Source organism: Coffea arabica, chromosome 11c (assembly GCF_036785885.1).
Source record: "Coffea arabica cultivar ET-39 chromosome 11c, Coffea Arabica ET-39 HiFi, whole genome shotgun sequence".
Classification (NCBI taxonomy): Eukaryota; Viridiplantae; Streptophyta; class Magnoliopsida; order Gentianales; family Rubiaceae; genus Coffea; species Coffea arabica.
Genome location: NC_092330.1, coordinates 10,839,529 through 10,853,724, shown reverse-complemented (window position 1 = coordinate 10,853,724; position 14,196 = coordinate 10,839,529). Strand labels below are relative to the sequence as shown.

The window sequence follows — 14,196 nt, the reverse complement described above, 5'->3', positions numbered from 1 at the left end:
TTGAGCAAGTTATTTAGCACTTTAGCTCTTTAAATCATGATTAATCTGGTACCATTAATTGTGATTATCTAAAGTGTTATTTCTGCAATGAAAATTGAGATTTAACATTAGTTCAATAAGTGCTAAACATGGGGAGTACACTCACGAGAGTAGAGGTGCACCTATGGGGTTTTGGTGATTAATTTCATGTAATTTCATTGAAAAAATAAACTTGTAGCTAATTTCATAACCATGAGAATAGGTATGGATTAGTTATGAGTATAATTGATTCACTACGAAAGTAGGATTCAAATGCATAAGGAAATTACACCATAACTAGCTTAGATGTAGTACTCAATGATCCAAAAATAGCACTTGCATGAGTAGTTAGGGATACCACAACCTAAGGAGCTTTCATTTGTTATTTTCTTGCATAAGTTCAGTAGGTTTTACTTGTTATAATTTATTGATAGTCTAAATAATAGAGAAGCTTTAGTAATACCGGTAATTGTTCACTCTTCCCTGTGGGATCGACCCGATATATACCCTAAACTACTAGTTGATCTGTATACTTGCAGTGAACGGGTGTAATTCGGTATTTTTTAGCTTGCACGTATGTAAAATACCCGTCAAGTTTTTGGCGCCGTTGCCGGGGAAGATTTGGCAATATTGGTGTGAAGAGCAATTTTATTAGTTTAGACATATTATTAGTTATATTGTGAATGTTATTTTCTGTTATTTTAGTATTTTATATGTGTATGTGTTTTATCACCTATTCTTTTTACTAATTTTGCTCTTAAGTTGTTTAAAAGCAATTTTAGGTGATGAGAAGAGTAGGTCAAGTTGGAGGACAATGCTTGAGAAATGGAAGATTGGCAATGGATGGTTACTAAGTGCAAAACTCCTTCAACAGAGGTAACCAAGAATTTACTGAATGCATGTCTTTTGAAGATGGTTTAAGGTGCTTAAAGGCTAAATTTGATGTTATGATGTTACAAGTTCAAATGGACACAATTAAGCATGAAATTGAGCAAGGGAGGAATGCTAATGCTTTTAATTCTTATCATGTGATTTGTGACTTGTGTGGAGGTTATCATGCTACTAATACATGTATGCAAGCACAAAATGTGGATTATTATGATGAATTAGAGCATTACAATCCTTGTTTTGATCAATATAGTGCTAATTGGAGCAATTCTCCTGCTTATGGTTGGAATAATCAATGTGCATATAGTGCTTCTCCGTATTTTTATGATTACCAATCTGCATGTGTCCAATATGAATCAAAACCATCTTGGGAGTTGGCAATTGAAATGGTAGCTAATGATTCTAAGCCATCTTGGGAGTTAGCTTTAGAAAAATTAGCTAATGCAACTTCTGACCGTTTTGATAGGATTGAGGAAAGAATAGATGAATTAGCTTCTCACTTTGGTAGAATAAATGACCAATTATATGCATTGTGTGAAGTTATTTCCTCTAATGATATGCAAAATGATCCTATTATGAATGGTGGGAATGTTGTATGTGACAATGGATTAAATTTTGATCAAAATGATGAATCTAACTTCTATTTCAATGAGGAAATATCCATTTCACATGATAATATCTTTGGAACTAACTTTGAGCCTCAAGAGGTGAGTTTTAATGACTCATTTTTCACCCCTCTTGAGGAGTGCATTGAAAGGATAGGTTCTAAGGGTATTGCTGCCCAAGATACTCTCATGGCATTTCCTTTGGTAAGTTCTCAAGTGGTATATATTCAAGGTAATATCTATGAAACACTTGGGATAGATAAGCTACTTTCATCTCTCACATCATTAGAATATGTGACTTTTACTATCAAGTCACCATTTAATGATCCACCAAGGCCTAAAATGGTGGATTATTCGTTAACTAAACCTCCTTGAAAAATGAGGTGAAATAGTCAAGCTATTGACTTTAAAGAAGCGCTTATTGGGAGGCAACCCAATTTTTTTTAACTATTTATGTTATTTTGGGGTGATTTTATGTTTACAGTATGAGTTTGAGTTATTTTGATGTTTTTCATTTGTAGGTATTGGAAATGAAAGCAAAAGTGACCAAATGAGGTGAAAAAGGCGAAATTTGATCAAGGAACTCAACCCCTCAATTTGAGTATTTGTTGTTTTTGATTTGTTAGAAGGGGTTAAAATGCATATTTTGATCATTTTACATGTGCATGCATTGAGTATTTTAGCAAACAAATGATTTATGATGCATTTTGAGTGATTGGGGTATTAGTTGTAAATTTTTAAAAGTTGAATTTCTGCTAAAAATCGCAGCAGAAAAACGCGTTTCTCAAGAAAACGCGCCTCTGAGTCGCTTGTTCACAGAATCGCGTTTTCAATTCTGCACCTGCAGAACAGAAAACGCGCCTTGAAACGCGACTTAAAGTCGCGTTTTGATGGCAGTCGCATTTTCAAACCTGGATCAAACTAAAAAACGCGGCTTAGAAAACGCGCATCCAAGTCGCGTTTTCTCAAAGAACCGCGTTTTCAATCCTGCAAGATTGGTGAAGGAAACGCGACTTAAAAAACGCAGCTTAGTGGCGCGTTTTTTTCAGCCACGTTTTCTGAGCATTTTTTTTTAAAAAAAAAATGCAGTTTCCTTGGTTCTCTTTTTCTTCTTTTCCTCATATATTTTCTTGTACCTTGAGTTGCTTATTGTGTATTTTCTATAGGTACATCACCACCACAAGGGCTTAGGAATTGCGGATCGCCGTTATATGTTTATTAAGCCTTTGTTATCACTTTTGTTTCTCATTTTCCATTTTTAGGTTTATATCACTAATGGTTATCCAATGGAACTCATGAAGTGATGAAGACCGGCGAACAACATACCATGAAACTTCATGTTCAATCACAACAATAGGGAAGTATTACTTTTCTTTATCTTCATTTTCCTTTTTACACATTGAGGACAATGTGCATGTTAAGTGTGGGGGGAGAATTGAGATTATATACATTGTATGTGATTAACTTATTAGTTGCAAATATTGGACTTGTGTTAAAATTCAAATTTGTCTACAATCTTGTCCAAAATTGCAAACTTGCCCCAAAAAGTTTCAATTTTTTCGATTTTATCCAAAGGGGTAACAAGTTTCATACCATTAGTAGTTCAAATTTCTTCTACATTTGAGATAAATATATGTAATTTGGAAACTTCTTTTCTCATTTAACTTGGAAATGACTATTATGTGATTATAATTTTTGCATTTGTAGGAAAGTATATCTTTTAAAGTGGAGAAAATTATGCCTATATTTTTTTGCATATTTGATGAAATTTCTTCTCTTTATTGGATTTTATAAGTTAAGTGATAAATATGGTCAACAAGTGCAATACTCTTCTCATGATTATTCTTTTGAGGAATTTATTATTATCTTTGCTGTAAAAAGAAAAAAAAGTGGAAAGAAAAAAAAAAGAAAAAAATAAGATTTATTCTACTCCAATGATTCTCGTACTTAGTAACCGGGAGTTTTCATCTAAAAATGTCGACTTTCGCGTAAAACGGTACTTGAATTAAGAGTATACAAAGCAACTTGAGTATGTGAAGTGTTGAGTAACCGGTGATCTTCATCTAAAAATGTCGATCCTCGCGTAAAAAGATACTTTCACAACTTAAGTAATATTTAGCTATATTATATAAATAAATCCCTCTTTAAGTTAAATAAGAAGATGATCATGGGTTTAGGAAGCATATTATTGACCATATGAGTTACTTACTTGTAAGATTGGGCAAGGATGAAAAATTGATTTGAATTTGTTATAATGACGGTATAATTGGCTCTCCTTTACTTGATATTATGAGTACTTGAATTTAATTGAATAATTGCATAATAGTTATTTACTTTGTTTTGAGGAAATGAAGTTGAAATGCTACATATGTTTATTTTCAAATTTTGAATCATTGTTGGTTTTGTATTTCTTATTGCTTGAGGACAAGCAATGGTTCAAGTGTGGGGGTATTTGATAAGGATTTATTTTACGTATTTTTAAGTGCATTTTATTAGTTAATTTGGTTTGATTATTTAGTTTTATAATTAAAATAACTAAGGTTTTGGTAAAAATATACATTTTTGGTAAAAGTGGCTAATATTGCATTTCTATTGATTTTAATAGGTAAAACTTCATTTTTATGCAGGAATGATGATTTAACCACCAAAGGATGTCAATTGAAGTGAAAAATAGAGATTTGGTGATGAATTCAAAGTGGTAAAAAGAAAAATGAAGTGAAAAACGTTTAAGTAAGGAAATGCAAGTCAAGACAGTTTTGACACTCTTCAGGATTTTGACTATATCTGGAGCTATACTGATCGGATTGAGGTGATCTTTATACCAATTTAAAGCTAAGAAAGAGATCTACATTTGGTATGAGATATCAAAGTCCAATTCAGCCGTTTCATAGCCCAAAAGTTGACATACCGAAATTCAACTCAGCTGTCCAAAGTGGAAAACAGAGCTCTGACCAGTGTTTAGTATTTGGATCATATCTTAGGCTACAAAGATCCGATTTGGATGATTTTTGAAGCATTGAAAAGCTAACTCAAAGGGCTACAACTTTTGTGTTTTTCACAAAAGCCAGTTCGGCCTTGATGATAGAGAAAATCGCAGATAAAGTAAGGCCAAAGTGAATACGCGAGTGCACAAAACGTGACTTTTAACCGCGTTTTGTGTAGGCGCGTTTTCTGGCCGAAATTCTGGAATTTGTTCAGTCAATTCTCTTGTGTTCAGACTACTTTCCAGCTATAAGTTGCAAGAGAATTCGGTGCACATGCTTCAGAAGACAAAAAGAGCACACAATATGGCTTATTCCAAGTCAAAAGTCATTGTTTTTGACTTCCTTAACAAATGGAGATTTGAGAATCATTAGAGCAGAAATTTTGGACTAGAGAGGAGATTTTATCAGCTTATATGCAGAGACATTTGGGAAGAGAAAGGAGGACATACGGGAGAGAACTTGAAGTGCAGAAATGTAGTTCTTTCATTTCCTTAGTGTAGGATAGTGTAGTAAGTGTAGTTAATCCATTCTTGTATAATAGCTAGATTGGGATGAAGATGGAGATAAAGAAGGAGGAGTTGAAGCTCAAGTGACATGGGTTATCTCTACTCCAATTCTTTATCTTTTGTATTGGATTCTTAACTATGGTTATAATGCAAGTTCTGGAATTTATGTTTATTATTTGTTTCTAAAGTTTATGCCTTGGGTTTGGTTGAACTTCCTATGATTGTTAGTGTTTATTATTTGGCTATTTGATTGCTAGTATTTGAGCAAGTTATTTAGCACTTTAGCTCTTTAAATCATGATTAATCTGGTACCATTAATTGTAATTATCTAAAGTGTTATTTCTGCAATGAAAATTGAGATTTAACATTAGTTCAATAAGTGCTAAACATGGGGAGTACACTCACGAGAGTAGAGGTGCACCTATGGGGTTTTGGTGATTAATTTCATGTAATTTCATTGAAGAAATAAACTTGTAGCTAATTTCATAACCATGAGAATAGGTATGGATTAGTTATGAGTATAATTGATTCACTACTAAAGTAGGATTCAAATGCATAAGGAAATTACACCATAACTAGCTTAGATGTAGTACTCAATGATCCAAAAATAGCACTTGCATGAGTAGTTAGGGATACCACAACCTAAGGAGCTTTCATTTGTTATTTTCTTGCATAAGTTCAGTAGGTTTTACTTGTTATAATTTATTGATAGTCTAAATAATAGAGAAGCTTTAGTAATACCGGTAATTGTTCACTCTTCCCTGTGGGATCGACCCGATATATACCCTCAACTACTAGTTGATCTGTATACTTGCAGTGAACGGGTGTAATTCGGTATTTTTTAGCTTGCACGTATGTAAAATACCCGTCAATAAGCCTTTTGGCTGAACTAGGCCCTTGCCCTTCGTTGCCAGTCGACTCGAGCCAGAAAGGTATTGGAGGAACTGGTGACCCTAGGACAGTGTTTTGGTATACTCGAGTATGACCACAAAGTTTGGTAGAGAACTGGCCAGTGAATTGGCTAGTGGCGGGAAATGAAATCAATGAATGAATGTCAAGAACACTGGAGGAGTTTTCACTTGCAAATATTTTTCTAATAATTGGAGGAATAAGGAAAATGGTTGGTGAGTGAATGAACGAATGGCTCCACATGAGCATGTATACTTTTAATGAGTGTGTTTTCATTGCTTTTATCTGGTGAATGTTTTTTCGATTAATTGTTCTTCAATGAATAATGCCCTTGTTTAAATTGCTTGATTACTTGTTTGGGAACCTCACTGGGCTTTTAGCTCATTCCTTTAGTTTTGTTTTCCTTACAGGGGATATGAGCAAGGCGTGAGACTTGTACAGGCTAGCGTAGTCTAGTTTTTTTGGATTTTGCAATTGTACTCGCTCTAGTGCTCGACTAGGGTTGGTTACACTTGGATTGTAAACACTTTGATATATTTGAGCGTGTATAAGCCTTGTAGCTGGATTTGAACATCAATGTATATGTTAAGTTTGGAATTGGTGTTTTATTTCTTTTTTATGGTTGTAAGTTTTTTTCTCGAGTTAAACGTACGTGAGTCCTAGTGAGAGTTGGGCAGACGACTCGCTAAATCCTAGGGTACGCCCTAGGAGAAGGTGAGGTCGTCACACTTGAACCACTCTGTATTGGTTGTGGTGTTTACTTATTCCTTTAATTGATGCTTATATTTGCTACATTAAAGTTCTAACTATGTGATTTTCAACTACATGACCCTGTGGTGCCTCATTGGGTGAAAACTCACTATGTTACCTTTGTTTTCCTTACAGGGGGCGAAGTTTTGGGAGCGTGATTTTGGGGAAGAGTTGAGCTAGTTATAGCTTTTAGCATTTTGTTTAAGTTCCTCTATATTAATAAACCTTGCATGTATTTGTGTAAGATTGAATACTCTGGTTTGTACTTTAAGTTTGAATCGTTAGTGACTCCATTGTATATGGTTCTGGGTTAATGATTGGAAGCTAACTGCGTATTTTAGTACCATCTGTGAATCTTTAGATTAGTTAGTCCTGACGAGAGGTGATCAGGCAATCCGTTAATCCTTGGGGTATGCCCTAAGGGAAGGTGGGACTGTCACAAAATTAGAGAACACCGTTTTAACCAAATAATACGTTACGAGAGTTATTTTAAATTAGCCCATATATTTCCCCAGACACAAACCAATCATGCGAGTTACTGCTATTTTAAAGTAATTAAACAATTATAGATTTAACTGCTTTAATTGGCTTTAGGTTATTAGATTAATTTAAATTTCATACCCTAGATATTCAATTAATATAATAACCATAAGAAATAAAATCAGAAAATATACAAATACCAGTAAATAAAAGAAATAAATATAATTAATTCGATCTCACAATTTTTAAATGAACCAAATCTTCCGTTGTTTTTTAACTAGAATGAGATGCTTAGTTCATCTCCAAGGAAAAAGCCACGTGTGAAATAATTAAGTTTAGTGTTGCGGCCATTCTCCAACAAGTACAATGAAGTATTGAATAAGAAGAAAAGAAGAGAGAAAAACACATCGGTTCTTGTTCCTCCTAGAGAGAAAAGTTTGCTCCTCCTATTCCCAGAAAGAAAAGATAAAGAAACAAAAAATATGCCTCCTTGTTCCGTTTCCTCCTGATACCAAACTACAACTACTTCTCAATGAAATCAAATTGACAACAAGTCAATCTCTCTTATCCTATAAAAAAGAAAAGTACTAGTAGATAAATAGACTAATATCCTAGTAGAGCTAGAGGACCTCCATCCGGTGGAACATCTAATTTTTACAACTAATTCAAAACTTGGAGATTACGTGCCAAATCCCGAGCTTTCTGAACGTGCAGAGTTATACTTTGACGTGCCCACACTAAACAGTATAAACGTCCAATAAAAATCATGTCTTTAATCCCTTTTTGTTTCAAATTCCTACGACCAATACCAATTATCAAAAATAAGTAAAATCTACCAATTAACACAATATTTGATAAATAAAAGAGGGAAACAATCATAAAATTAATATTAGAAATGCAACCTATCATATCTAAAATTTAACGTCCATCTCCACCTTCAACAATGCCCTGCTATCACTACTGTTACAGCAGAAGCCCCTAACCCTGTGGATATGCGTGCTAGTCGCTACTGAGTATATACCAAAGAAAACTTCCACATCCAAGCCACAAATACATACCCCACGTAAAGGATTATCTTAAGTTGCAAGGAAATAATCCGTAGGTCAGCAATGCAAATAAACTAGAATATTGCAAAAAGCGATCACTACAATAGTTGAAGTGCTGTTAAAAGTAATCCTTGGGATTCAGATTCCTCATTATCTTTATAAAGTAAGAGTTTGTTCAACACTTCTGGAACCAAATCAATTAGAAACACAATGAATAGTATGGTAAGAGATGAAATTGGAGTTGCATCCTTAGTTGTTTTTGGAAGACCACAAATTGAAGTATTCCACGAGATATTCAGTTGCCCCAAATTGAGTTATTTGAATGTCCGGATGTGGAAGTTCTAAAATTTCGTTATCCTGTCAATGATATACATGTCAGAACAAGACCCTAAATGATAAAACAAAAATGTGTGTAATAACCTCGAATAAGCTAATGAAAGATATGCTCATTCTGATTCTTAAACTGTACATGAATCAGTCAACTTTTGTGACAAATAAACAGTCCGAGCCTCGTATATGCAGCAACACTTTTGACAAGTTACCTCGTATAGGCAGCCTCGTATGGGCTTCTCAATTTCCAATCAAAACATTTTTGCGTCCTGATCTAGAAAGCACAAACATCTGCCTACCTCGTTAGCTTTATAACAATTCAATCTTAACGAGTATCAGGGTGACATTTTTTCTTACTGCAGATATTGTCTTGCTTCTTCGCTATAACATTCAATCTGGATATCCATTTCTTATGCAATTTGCCTTAAATCATGGGCATGAGATTCAGTTCGAGGGATTGCAGTGCAAAATTGGCATAAGAAGCATAATCATGATATCTTTTTCTTCACGAATGGCATGTTATCTATGCAATCAGAAGTATAGTAAGTATTAATGTTTGACACCAACAGGCATATGTCGGATAGTGCTTACTTAGGCAAAGGAAACATCCAAATGAAAGCCAAAATCTCGTGCAACCAAAGTAATAATACTATTCTGCCACATATTGGGGAATTATAGTTTAAGCATTGTTCCACTTACGTATATCCATATCCTTAATGCATATGCATCTCGTAAGGACCTTTCTTTTAGTGATCAGCTTCATATGAAGGGGTAGTCATGGACCTCAAATGATGCGAACTCGACCCAGCAAGAACCTGTCTTGAAGAACCGAATCGATCAGGCAGCGGAAGGATCTATCTTGATCAGGTTATGGAACAATAACTACCTTGCTAGACCAAAAGAGAACCCGTCTCTAGAAATCTAGTGGATTGGTTATTGGCTTGAAAGAACAAGATGATGTGATCATCTTGCCTTGAACACCACAAGTATCTAAGCTAAATACTTGATACAGTTCAAGAAGAAACTCAAGTTTCATCAAGGAACTCCATAAAAGGAGACAACTCTCTTTTTATTAATTCATCTTCAATATAATCTCTTGAATAGTTAAATAAAGTTGGCTATTTATAACCTTACAAGACTCAAAACCCTAATCTAAATTGTAAACAATACAAACTTCTTTATTTGACTTGACACAACTTCCTAAATAAATTTGGAAGCAATTAACTACTTTCCTAAAACTCTAATTCAATTAGAATAGGAAACTAACTGACTCAATTGGCTTAACTATGGTCAACATGACCTTAGCCTTTATTTCCCTTAATAACTCAAGACTAACTAACAAGTATTGCTGGAAACTTACTTAAATAAATAACAAGAAATAAACATGACAAATCTTCAATGATTCTTGAACCCGATTGCGCCATCAACCATCAATTGAATTTCCTTGAATTTCAAGGGAATCCAAATCTTCATGTTCTCATTATTCCCCTCCTCTTGAAAGACGATTTGTCCTCAAATCGAGTGCTTGCTTACAAAGGAGTAACTCGGAGAATGTCTTGATAAATGCAATCTAAGAACCATGTTGCCAACTCAACTTGATTATGTATACGAATCATTGCACATGCTCCATTTGTCAAGAATATCTTCACCCAATTGTACATGGCTAGAATTTGGAAGTCGACCAATATTTGGAAATCAATCAAGATTTGGCAATCAATCAAGATATCAATCAAGATTTGGAAATCAATCAAAATATCAATCAAGATTTGGAAACCATTCAAGGCAAGCTGCCTTTTTTTTTTCCTTCTTTCTTCCTTTTTTTGTTTTTCTAACTTGCCAATTCAAGAAAATAAGGTAGCCGCACTTCAAGATTCAAGAGGATGATTTTTAGGGTTTTCAAAGTATCAAGGTTTTTTTTTTTCAAGAACCCACTATGCAATCCAAGAACTTCAAGAAATTACCAAACCAACTACAAGAAACAAACACAAGGTAAAAAAAAAAAAAAAATTCGGATGAACAGTACTGCTACAGTCATGAACAGTGCACGATGAATACTATCGCCGTGAATAGTTTTGAATTTTTTTTTTTTTTTTTGCTTTTGATAACTCAACACAAGGTTACGATTTCACTTGGAAGGAATTTAATGGGAGTTAAACCCTTGAAAAACCTGTTTCAAGAACGTAATCACACAAAAAACTTTCAACCTCGATCAATCACAGGATAGGTTAGACTCAAGTGATAAAATCAAGAAAACAAGAATCAAAATTTATTTTTTTGTTTCTTTTAAATCAAAAGGCAGCTAGGGTTTTGGTAGAAAAATAAATAGAAAAAAAAAAGAAAAGAAAAGGATATTAACCTGAATCAAGAGCCGAAGCTCTGATACCAGATGATGCGAACTCGACCCAGCAAGAACCTGTCTTGAAGAACCGAATCGATCAGGCAGCGGAAGGATCTATCTTGATCAGGTTATGGAACAATAACTACCTTGCTAGACCTAAAGAGAACCCGTCTCTAAAAACCTAGTGGATTGGTTATTGGCTTGAAAGAACAAGATGATGTGATCATCTTGCCTTGAACACCACAAGTATCCAAGCTAAATACTTGATACAGTTCAAGAAGAAATTCAAGTTCATCAAGGAACTCCATAAAAGGAGACAACTCTCTTTTTATTAATTCATCTTCAATATAATCTCCTGAATAGTTAAATAAAGTTGGCTATTTATAGCCTTACAAGACTCAAAACCCTAATCTAAATTGGAAACAATACAAGCTTCTTTATTTGACTTGACACAACTTCCTAAATAAATTTGGAAGCAATTAACTACTTTTCTAAAACTCTAATTCAATTAGAATAGGAAACTAACTGACTCAATTGGCTTAACTATGGTCAACATGACCTTAGCCTTTATTTCCCTTAATAACTCGAGACTAACTAACAAGTATTGCTGGAAACTTACTTAAATAAATAACAAGAAATAAACATGACAAATCTTCAATGATTCTTGAACTCGATTGCACCATCAACCATCAATTGAATTTCCTTGAATTTCAAGGGAATCCAAATTTTCATGTTCTCATTATCAAATCCCAATTTTTGCCTTAAAAGCTCCAACATTTGACAAGTTTGACTAGCTCTAACATTTGATTTTATTATCCACAGTTCCTGATGTGTGACGGAGAGGATTATCACAATGTGGCTTCATCAAGTAGAGACACAAAATTAGCATGACAGCTTTATGATATTAGGAAGGTTTGGTTCTGGTTCCCAAAAAACACAAGTGTATAACTAAAAGTTTGTCAACCGGCAGAAGTCACCCTGTACTGTAGTAGAGATCTACAAAGAAAGATGAACTCCATTTTGCTTGCATTAGTAGATAGTAAAATCATCATTAACAGAGTTGATAACTTTAGAGTTACCTAACTTCTCTTGATCTAGTTTTTTGTCATCAATTGTATCTCAGAAGCATAGAATCTCAATTTACATAAGGACATCATTCGATCGCGTACGAGCAAAGCCATTTTATGATGTTGTTTGTAGTCTTCACAGAAAGGTAAGGTGACGCTCTATGCAGTATACTAATCACAAACATCATGCTCCAAAATCTTTATTAATCACAAGAGCATTACAATTTTGGTAATAATTGGTAATCCTGCATTACAATATCTACAAGTAGATTTTGCTATCTTCCATGTACAATCTATGCATCTCAAGAGAAAAAAGGGTGTGAAGGCTTGTTAAACGGTGATGCTTCACCGACTTTTTGTTAGTCAGTGAGCATGAGATGCCATCATCTTCTGAAGGGACTTTAAGGTCTTTCGGAGATTTAAGAATCCCATGAACCAGAACTCAAATTTGTCCTGTGTAACTATTTCCATATATTTCTGTGATGGTTTTTCCAAATTCTGACTTGCACTTGCTCTCTTTATCTTTCTCAACGGGATTGAAACCTGCAAAGCACATTCAAAAATTCTTCTTAGTAACTTGACTGAAGATTATCCCACAAATGTTGAGATCATCATAAACAAACTGCAAGAAGTACCTTATAAAAGATTCTGAGTTGCTTTCCTGTTGGAGAAGGAATTTTGATTGATCTTTCACTGCAGAAGGCAACTTTATTCGTAGAAATGAAAAGTAGACCTGCAATTGGACCTGATGTTGTTGACAAATAGCATTGAGAGGCCTTCAACAATTTTTCACTATCGGTGACGCTGAAAAGCTGCTTGAACACCTTCTCCACACCACCTACTTGAAGAATTCTTGCCCCCAAGCTCAACTTCCCCTTGACTGTTTCTGTTAACTTTGGTGCCAATCTAACTGCAAAGTTTTAAGAAAATGTTGAGGTAATTGCAGAATAATATGAATCAAAATATTCATGAAAAATCAAGCCCTGAATGTGAAGTAATCCCTCCAGGATTTCAGTATGGCACTAAGTCAATTAAATATGTATCCTTACCATGCTCTCGGATGCCTTTTGCAAAATTGTCCATTTTTATGCCGAATCTGTATCTCCTACTGATCAATGATTCCACTCCACCTACATATATATATATATAGATATCCAATAATATTAGTTGATAAGTATAATCTTCGTGATGTATATTGATAGGATCTGCTATGGTTCCTTGATCAGAAAGAACAGAATATGTCTTACCTTTTTCAACTTTGGGATATTCATCTGAATGACCATTCTGCAATATTCTTTTTCTTGATTTACCAAGTAAATATGCTGCTGAGCTTCTTGAAATTTGGATCACTTGACTAGAGACTTGATTCTTCATGGTTTTACCTAGTATTGCACTCTGCAACATCAATTGCAATGAACTTCCTCTGGAGAGAGTTTTTGCTTGATAGATACCTACATTTTTATTTTGGAACTCTATTTATAGGGCGAAAGGCAGTTGATATTGGCCTTAGCTCTTACTTGCATGACTCAGCTTTGGACTGCCAGTGGGACACAAAAGATAAGACCAGGCACATGGATGTTTTCAAGGTAACGTCCTCTATCTGCTTTAAAAAAGAGAAAGTTTGGTAATCACATGCGTGGCTTTCCCAATTTCAGATATTGATGGCTAAGATATATATAATATTCATGTAGTTGTTGGTAATCGAAACTGCTGACATTTGTACCCGGTACTTGGATATTCTTCTCTCAACTGTAGACAGAAGCAGCAGAATATAACCCGTATATAACCTATACTCTTTTTGAACATGCGGAATCTCTTGTCATGGTTGAATCAGCACATACTCTTCCATAAACCTTTTAACTTTTCTCTTCACAATGTCATACTATAATAAAATAATTCCTTATGGATCTAAGAATTAAATAAACATGTTATATTAGTCTTGTTAACTATTTTTAGAATGCAATCTTCTTAGTCACTGGATAATATAAAAGATGACATATACTTCAATTTCTTGATTTTAAATTTAACGTGCAAACTGTATTCATCATCTGTGTAGTGATAAGTTTGTCATATGCTATTGTCAAAAAATGTAGAACTTTGTCAGAAATTGTATACTTAATCCATATACTAGTTCTAGTAATGGTGAGACATTTTGATTGAAGGAGCCTAGGCCTTGTTCTTGTTTATTTTAGATTTTGTAAAACCAGATTATAAAAAGTGATTTCAAAGAATAATCAGAACCCAAAAAAGTTACTCTTCAGTTGATTATGAATTT

At 34.2% G+C, this 14,196-nt stretch overlaps 1 protein-coding gene across 1 annotated transcript; it reads right to left on the bottom strand.

Annotated features, from left to right (window-relative positions):
- Window positions 1–12,093: 12,093 nt before the first annotated feature.
- LOC113716536 (GEM-like protein 4) lies at window positions 12,094–13,393 on the bottom strand. The gene is made up of 4 exons (XM_027240918.2): window positions 13,169–13,393; window positions 12,971–13,051; window positions 12,557–12,831; window positions 12,094–12,464 (listed from the first exon to the last, which is right to left on the bottom strand). Exons 1-4 carry the CDS (start codon window positions 13,323–13,325, stop codon window positions 12,285–12,287), a joined length of 693 nt encoding a protein of 230 aa, XP_027096719.1. The 5' UTR covers window positions 13,326–13,393; the 3' UTR covers window positions 12,094–12,284.
- Between the last annotated feature and the right edge of the window lie 803 nt (window positions 13,394–14,196).